The sequence below is a fragment of the Staurois parvus genome, unplaced genomic scaffold, assembly GCF_062004578.1.
Source record: "Staurois parvus isolate SC_StPar_1 unplaced genomic scaffold, SC_StPar_1.0 ptg000827l, whole genome shotgun sequence".
Lineage (NCBI taxonomy): Eukaryota > Metazoa > Chordata > Amphibia > Anura > Ranidae > Staurois > Staurois parvus.
In genome coordinates this window covers 1826942-1835919 of record NW_028318623.1, presented here as the reverse complement: position 1 = coordinate 1835919, position 8978 = coordinate 1826942, and the positions used below count along the sequence as shown (strand labels likewise).

The 8978-nt window shown below is 45.4% G+C and overlaps 1 protein-coding gene across 1 annotated transcript in view; it reads left to right on the top strand.

The window, feature by feature from the left end:
• Window positions 1–268: 268 nt before the first annotated feature.
• PRRG2 (proline rich and Gla domain 2) overlaps window positions 269–8978 on the top strand; it is a 90699-nt gene continuing 81989 nt past the window's right edge. Inside the window, exon 1 of the mRNA XM_089655173.1 lies at window positions 269–802. Coding sequence (XP_089511299.1) covers window positions 797–802 — 6 coding nt within the window. The 5' untranslated portion in view covers window positions 269–796. The remainder of the gene's footprint in view (window positions 803–8978) is intronic.

The following is an 8978-nucleotide window of genomic DNA, read 5'->3' as shown; positions in this document are numbered from 1 at the left end:
CAATGTGCCTATTATAAATTGATCCGGACGCTTGTTTTCTGTGTACCCCCCCTTCCCGGGGCGAATCTGCAAAGAGTTTACGTCTGATCGCTGCGTTCCAAGTCAGTGACTTAGCTGCGAAGTTGAAGCAGAGGGAGGGTCATTGAGGAATGCTCACATTCCACCATGCACCTGCCTCTGGCCCTTTGTACAGCTTCTACCTGTTTCCCAGCTAGCCATGTGACCTCCCAGCCCTCCTCCTAGCCCTCCTCCAGCTACCTGAGCTGGACTTCTGATCAGTAGGGGCTGAGCTGGTGAAAAGGAAAGAGAAGAGGGGGGAGAGAGAGAGAGAGGCGGGTGAGCTTACAGGAAAAGGAGGAACACATTGTGATTCAGCAGTGGAAATTAGCCCCCCTGTTCCTGCAGGAGAAAACTCTTCCCAAAGCAACAAGTCATCTGTCATTTCAGGTTCTTTCTATTCCTGCATGCTGATGATCCCTACTCTTCCTCCTGGCCTGACCTTCTCTTCCTCCTGACCTGTCTGATCTCCACCACTCAAGTGAGTCGCCTTGCTGGCTCCTTCTTGACCTGGACGTTGACTTGGGCTGCTGGAACAGCTATTGACTCCCAAGGACTTTAATTCGAGCCGGAGCAATTCGAAAGCTGATTTCTCTTTTTTTTTTTTTTTTTTTTTTTTTTTTTTTGCTCTCCAAGCAGAATTCCAGCTGTTCTGATTTTTTAATATATATATTTTTTTTTCTTCTTTTTTTTTTTTTTCCTATCATTCCGTAGGGTGGATTTTTCAGCGTAAACTCCCATGACGGTAAGTGCACTGAGCCAGATGGTCGGTTTCGTGTTGCGTTTTGTGTTCAATGTTACATTGTAGGTGTCGATTTAATCCTGTGTGTGTTTTTTAAATATTTTAAAGCGTAAACTTGACACATTTTTATCCCTTGAGCGGAACGACTTCCCACCCTGTGTAGTAATAATGCGTTAATTGGGAGTAATCCCCGGGAGGCTTTAAGGCAGGGATTTTCTTTATTTATTTTTTTACAAGCAAAATATTTTTGAAGTCATCTTGTAAAAACTAAATATTTTTAGTGTGGATCATAATTGTTTCTACTTTTTTTTTTTTTTTTTTAACTTTTCTTTTCCACTGGATCTCTTTTTGCTGAGGGCGACTGACAGGCAGCTGAGAGGCGATGTCTTTAGCTCCTGTTTTAACCCTTTAAAAGCCTGCACCACTGTGCCACAGCTCTCCTCATTGCAGGTGGTTCCTTTCACTTGAATGGGCCACTGCTGACAAATGCAAGGGGGGGGGGGTATCCTTTTGCCTGTGCAGCCCCTTTCACGTGAATGGATCAGGGAGTATCCCTTTTACTGTGACATATGTACAACCCCCTTTGGCCACTGGGAGGAATCCCCAGTCACACCGATACAACTTTGAAATCGTGCGACTTCACTGGAAGTTGGATGTCATTCCGACTTCAGGTGCGACCAGGGGCGGACTGACCTTTCAAGCACTCGGGCACTGCCCAGGGTCAGTAGGGGGCCCCATGAGATTTCTCAAAATTGTCAGTTTTTTTTTTATAGCGCAAAAACGCACAGGCGATCAAATACCACCAAAAGAAAGCGCTATTTGTGGGAGGAAGGACGTAAATTTTGTTAGGGTGCAGCGTTGCATGACCGCGCAATTCTCAGTTAAAGTAACGCAGCGCCGTAACACAAAAAATGGCCAGGTCGGGGGGGGGGGGGGACTCAGGAGGGCAAGTGGGTAATAAATAATTGAGATATATATATACACGCAGGGGCGGACTGACCATTCGAGCACTCGGGCACTGCCTGAGGGCCCGGGGTCAGTAGGGTGCCCCATGAGATGCCCCTGGTACCTTTTTCATTGGCTTTTTTGGGTGTGGGCAAGGACACAGGGGCCCCATGATACCCTATTGCCCGGGGGCCCCATGAGTTGTCAGTCCGCCCCTGCACCAACCCTAGGGACGCCCCTGGTTAGGACTACATAACTCTGTGTTTGGACCAGACATGTGCACGTTGGAATTTTTTCCTTTCGGATACATTGAAGAATTTTGTTTTGTCATATTGAACAATTCGTCTTCGGAATTCTTTTCGTATCTTCGGAATTGTTTGGTATATTCGTTGGTCCGGGTGAATTAAAAAGAGCAGTTTTTCTGGAAGATTCTTGTATATTCGATATTATCAGATCGGACGGATTCGAATCGTAAGGATTTTTTTTTTAGGATGCTAGTCCAACCCACCAAGACGAGTCACGTGAGCTGATTGGACAATACCGACTGGCGTCATGTGCATCGAAATGAACGAATGGAACAAAAATCAAGTCCATTCGTTATCCAAATTATTGAACAAATTCAAAAATTTAATTCATTTCCCCATTGGCCCAAACTACTATCGAATCGCATGTGATGGCATCTGAATGGCACAAATGCGTTCATTTCATTATAACTTTTTTCAGATTCGTTGACATTCTTTGCTATGTCCATTCGGAGATTCGTATACATTCGAATCTCTGAAAATGAAACGCACTTGTCTGCTTTAGACTACATATTTATTACAGGTACTTATATAGCGCCATCAATTTACGCCGCACTTTACATATATATTGAACATTCACATCAGTCCCTAACCCTCAAGGGGCGTACAATCTAAGGTCCCTAACTCACATTCATACATACACATACTAGGGACAATTTAGACAGGAGCCAATTAACCTACCAGCATGTCTTTGGAGTGTGGGAGGAAACCGGAGTACCCGGAGGAAACCCACGCAGGCACAGACATATCTCTTCTTTGTAGGGGGAGGTGTTTTGTAGTCCAGAGATAAGAGGACAATGCTACCTGACATAACAGTCCAGGCAGAAGTACAGGAAGTCTTTTTTTTTTTTTTTTTTTGCAGTTGTAGAACAAATATTATACAAAACTTTCAGCCCGGGTTCACATATATGTGGTGCGGTATATCGCATGTGATTTGTGTGCGGTGCGATCGGAGCGTACATTTTGTATGGCTCTAATCGCACCGCACTCGCAACAAAAAGGTGCAGGGCCCTTTTTTTGGTCCGCACTAGAATCGGATCGCATGGGTATTCACACCTATGTGATCCAATTCTGCACTTCGCACTGCGTTTTGCAGACCGCTTTCGGGATGTTGTTAACATACACACCCGCAGTGGTTCGCATGAATGGGGTGCGATTCTGATGCGTTACAGAATTTGCATAGAAAATGCTGCCAATTCCAGACCGCATCAGTGTGAACCAGGGCTAGGGGCTGGTTCACACTATAGAAACACATTCTGGATGCATTTTTGCATTCGCGTTTTTGGTGCGTTCTGGTGCATTTTTATGCGTTTTTTTTAATGCATTCCAGTTAATTTTTTCTTCAATTTAAATAGGGACATGTGCGTGGCGGTGTGTTTTTGATGCATTACGGTGAGTTTTTGATGCATTTTTTTATGCATTCCAGTTCATTTTTTCCGCTCTTTTTCTTCAATTTAAATAGGGACGTGTGTTCCGGTGTGATTTTGGTGCGTTCTGGTGTGTGATGCATTTTTGACGCATTCCAGTGCGTTTTTCTTTTTTTTTATGCATTCCAGTTAATTTTTTCTGCTCTTTTTCTTCAATTTAAATAGGAACATGTGCGTTCCGGTGTGTTTTTGATGCTTTTTTTATGCATTCCATTTCATTCTTTCCGCTCTTTTTCTTCAATTTAAATAGGGACATGTGCTTTCCAGTGCATTTTTTATGTGTTTTTGATGCATTTCAGTTCATTTTTCCCCTCTTTTTCTTCAATTTAAATAGGGACATGTGTGTTCCGGTGTGATTTTGGTGCGTTCTGGTGTGATGCATTTTTGACGCATTCCATCGTTTTGTTTTTTTGTTTAATGCATTTCAGTTCATTTTTCCCCTCTTTTTCTTCAATTTAAATAGGGACATGTGCGTTCTGGTGTTTTTGGTGCGTTCCGGTGCGTTTTTGATGCATTTGTTATGCATTCCAGTTCATTTTTTCTGCTCTTTTTCTTCAATTTAAATAGGGACATGTGCTTTCCAGTGCATTTTTGATGTGTTTTTGATGCATTTCAGTTAATTTTTCTTCAATTTAAATAGGGACGTGTGTTCCGGTGTGATTTTGATGCGTTCTGGTGTGTGATGCATTTTTTACACATTCCAGTGCGTTTTTGATGCATTTGTTATACATTCCAGTTCATTTTCCCCCTCTTTTTCTTCAATTTAAATAGGGACATGTGCGTTTCATTGTGTTTTCGGCGCATTTTGGTGCGTTCCGGTATGCGATGCATTTTTGATGCATTCCAGTGCAGGGTTTTTTTATGCATTCCAGTTCATTTTTCCCGCTCTTTTTCTTCAATTTAAATAGGGATATGTGCTTTCCAGTGCATTTTTGATGCATTTCAGTTCATTTTTCCCTCTTTTTCTTCAATTTAAATAGGGACATGTGCGTTCCGGTGTGTTTTTGGTGCGTTTTTGATGCGTTTTACCACGTTCCAGTACAGTTCTGTGCAGAAAAAATGCGGCTTGTTCTACTTTTTTTTTCTGCAACTGGAACTTGCTGGAACTGCAAGCACTGGTGTGAACTATGTCATTGACAACCATATCACCTACTTTCTGTGCGTTTTGGATGCAGAAAAAAAAGCAACTGAAACGCATGAAGTGTGAATTGGCCCTGCAGAGTAGCAGACCAAAAGGGACCAAATAAGAGAAATGTATATATAGAAATGTGCACTAAAGATGACCATACACTATGCGAATTTTGGCTGGCTCCTGATGAAGGCCTTAAGCCTGGGTTCACACTTGTGCGGCATATCACATGAGGTTCGCACAGGAACCGCACCGCATTCCTCTGCAAGTCACATGCAAATTCTGTGCGCTGCAATTTGAGCCGTACATTTTGTATAGCTCAAATCGCACCGCATCCACACCAAAAAGGCGCAGGACCCTTTTTTTGTTCCACACTAGAACCGGATTGGATGGGTATTGACACCAATGCGATTCGATTCTGCACATTGCACCGGACCGATTTCGGGGTGTTGTTAACTTAACACACACACCTGCAGCGGCTCGCATGAACGGGGTGCAATTGTGATGTAGTGCGGAATTCACACAGAAATCGCTGCGCATTCCGCATTGGATCAGTGTGAACCCAGACCAGGGGCGGACTGACAACTCATGGGGCCCCCGGGTAATAGGGGATCATGGGGCCCGTGTCCTTGCCCAAACTCAAAAGAGCCTATGAAAAAGGTACCAGGGGCATCTCATGGGGCCCCCTACTAAGCCCGGGCCCTCGGGCAGTGCCAGAGTTTCCAAATGGTCAGTCTGCCCCTGACCCAGACTGATTGTCGGCCAAACAGTGGCTGTATCCAATGAGTTGTAGCTGCTGTTCGGGTATTAAATAGCCAATCAACCTGAAGGCTGAATGCAAAAAATATCTGAATTTGGCCAGCCTGAGGGGCAACACCTAGCGCATGCTGCTAAAAACCTTATCCAATCGTGTGAAGAGCAAATTCCTGTTTATTTATTTCATCTGCACCTGATTGGGTATTCAAAAGTAAAAGAATTTGCTTTCACCTGATTGGATAATTGAAGTGAATATTTATTGTGTGAAGATTCTCAACTCCTTTAGTAAATCAGTCTCTAAGGCTGGCCATACATTATACAATTTTCTTGAGATTTTTGGTTTAGATTTACCAAAAACCATATAATATAGGGTCAAAACTAACAACTCTTTCAGTTGTATCCAATCAGGCAGGGCCTTGCACTACATAGTTGAAGGTAAATCTAAAGGAAATTGTACAGTGTGTGGCCAGCCTTAGGCTACGTTCACAAACGGATAGCAGATTTCTGCGGCAGGAATCGCAGGCTTTTGGGAACACCTGACATCCAGGAAAATTGTACAGATCAATGACAGTGGCCACATCTCAATACACATGCATATTCATCAGACTGTTCCATTCAGGTAATATCAAGCTGGCCATACATTATACAATGTTTTGTTCAATTTCCTTTAGATTTACCTTCAACTATGCACTGCAAGAGCCTGCCTGATTGGATACAAATTGAAAGTGTTTAGGTTTGACCTCCTATTATATGGCTTTGGTAAATCAAAAGGAAAATTGTACAAGAAACTTGAATAATTTATGGCCAACTAGACTGAGCTACTGGCAGCAGCGTTGTCAGCATTGCAAGTGGCAGTTACTGAGCGTTTATTTGTTGCCAACCAATCAGAAGGCAGCTTTTTATTATCCATGCTGTAGTTTCCAAAAGAAGTTTGGTTGCCGAGGCCTACAGCTTTACTTCATGGTTTGACCATCAAAAACGTAAATAATAGAATGGTGCAGTGATATACAATTGCCCACAGCAACTCTCCGTTTTCTGAACTTTGTTCAGGCCAAGCAATGAAATCTGTTTTGATAACTATGATTTATAACAGTGCACTTGCTAATGTACGTATTGGATGACCTTTAGGCATGGCTTGTTCAGCATAGAGCTCCTGGCTTGTTAAGGCCTGGCACAGTCAGCATGGAGTTCCCCAACTGTTTAGGCAAGACTCAACCAGCATGGAGCTCCTCAGCTGTGGAGGCACGGCTTGGTCAGAATGGAGCTCTCCAGCTGCAAGGCAAGACTCAACCAGCATGGAGCTCCTCAGCTGTCGAGGCACGGCTTGGTCAGCATGAAGCTCCTCAGCTGTGGAGGCATGGCTTGGTCACCATAAAGCTCTCCAGCTGTGAAGGCATGGCTTGTTCAGAATGGAGCTCTCCAGCTGTAAGGCAAGACTCAACCAGCATGGAGTTCCTCAGCTGTTGAGGCACGGCTTGGTCAGCATGAAGCTCCTCAGCTATCGAGGCATGGCTTGGTCAGCATTGAGCTCCTCAGCTGTGAAGGCATGGCTTGTTCAGCATGGAGCTCTTTAGCTGTGGAGGCACGGCTTGTTCAGCATGGAGCTCCTCAGCTGTGGAGGCACGGCTTATTCAGCATGGAGCTCCTCAGCTGTGGAGGCACGGCTTGGTCAGCATTGAGCTCCTCGGCTGTCGAGGCACGGCTTGGTCAGCATGGAGCTCCTCGGCTGTGGAGGCATGGCTTGTTCAGCATGGAGCTCCTCAGCTGTGGAGGCACGGCTTATTCAGCATGGAGCTCCTCAGCTGTGGAGGCACGGCTTGGTCAGCATTGAGCTCCTCAGCTGTGGAGGCACGGCTTGGTCAGCATGGAGCTCCTCAGCTGTGGAGGCACGGCTTGGTCAGCATTGAGCTCCTCAGCTGTGGAGGCACGGCTTGGTCAGCATAGCTCCTCAGCTGTGGAGGCACGGCTTGGTCAGCATAGCTCCTCAGCTGTGGAGGCACGGCTTGGTCAGCATTGAGCTCCTCAGCTGTGGAGGCACGGCTTGGTCAGCATTGAGCTCCTCAGCTGTGGAGGCACGGCTTGGTCAGCATTGAGCTCCTCAGCTGTGGAGGCACGGCTTGGTCAGCATTGAGCTCCTCAGCTGTGGAGGCACGGCTTGGTCAGCATTGAGCTCCTCAGCTGTGGAGGCACGGCTTGGTCAGCATTGAGCTCCTCAGCTGTGGAGGCACGGCTTGGTCAGCATTGAGCTCCTCAGCTGTGGAGGCACGGCTTGGTCAGCATGGAGCTCTTCAGCTGTGGAGGCACGGCTTGTTCAGCATGGAGCTCCTCAGCTGTGGAGGCACGGCTTGTTCAGCATGGAGCTCCTCAGCTGTGGAGGCACGGCTTGTTCAGCATGGAGCTCCTCAGCTGTGGAGGCATGGCTTGTTCAGCATGGAGCTCTTCAGCTGGGGAGGCACAGCTTGTTCAGCATGGAGCTCTTCAGCTGGGGAGGCACGGCTTGTTCAGCATGGAGCTCTTCAGCTGTAAGGCATGACTTGGTCAGCATGGAGTTTCTCAGCTGTTTAGACATGACTCAACCAGCATGAAGCTCTCCAGCTGTCAAGGCATGGCTTGGTCAGCATGGAGTTCCTCAGCTGTTGAAGGCATGGCTTGGTCAGCATGGCACACTCAACCTGTTAAGGCATGACTTGGTCAACATCGACCTTTCTCCATTGTGGACCCACTTGTTTCAGCCTGCACAAAGACCATTGGCTTTCCAAACCAGAAAAAAAGTAATAGCTGACCTCCTTCTCAACTTGGCTTTTTGCCGGCTAATTTCCAAACAATGGAGTTCAAGTTGAGCTTTTGCCAACTAAGCCCATTCCTTGCTTCATGTAAAGTTGCTTTGTTTCTCTGGGCAATGCCTACTTCTTTTTCTTTTTCTCTGATTTTCATAGCACAGCCCGCATTTATAGTTGGGAGTAGCTCAGCTTGTCAACGTGCTGAATACATTAATCCATTGCATAGTTGTGGTTTGCATGTTCTGATCCTGTTTGCTTTTTCTGGTAAGGAAGTGGAAGCCAGAGACCAGTACTTTCGCTTTTTCTTTAATCCCCATCCACCTGTTATTATAACCTATTTCACCTCGCCATCACCGTGTTTGTAGTGATGTGACGGCACACTTCATGTAGTATTACTGTTCTGGGCTGATGTGGATTATCCCACTTGTAGCTGATCCACTGTGCAGAGGAATTGGGAGCTTTGTAAATGAAGACTAGTTCTGCCTGAGGGCAGGGTGTGACCACATTAGCACCATTCTTCTCTGTTCAGGTTTGTGAGCGATCAGTTTCTTCTCTGTGTAATAGTTTTATCTTTTTATTTGTTTATATAAGGGTTTCACTTTCTGTAGTTGATAACTTTTTTATAGCATTGCATTCCTAAGAAGGTATTTATATCTCACCAAACTTCAGTGATCCATTAGCATCTAGAGCAGTGGTTCTCAACCTTCCTAATGCCGTGACCCTTTAATACAGTTCCTCATGTTGTGGTGACCCCCAACCATAAAATTATTTACCCAGTAATTATAATTCATGAGTGTTGTTTTACCTCCAATGCTGCTGCTTTCAACACAGTAGCTGCTT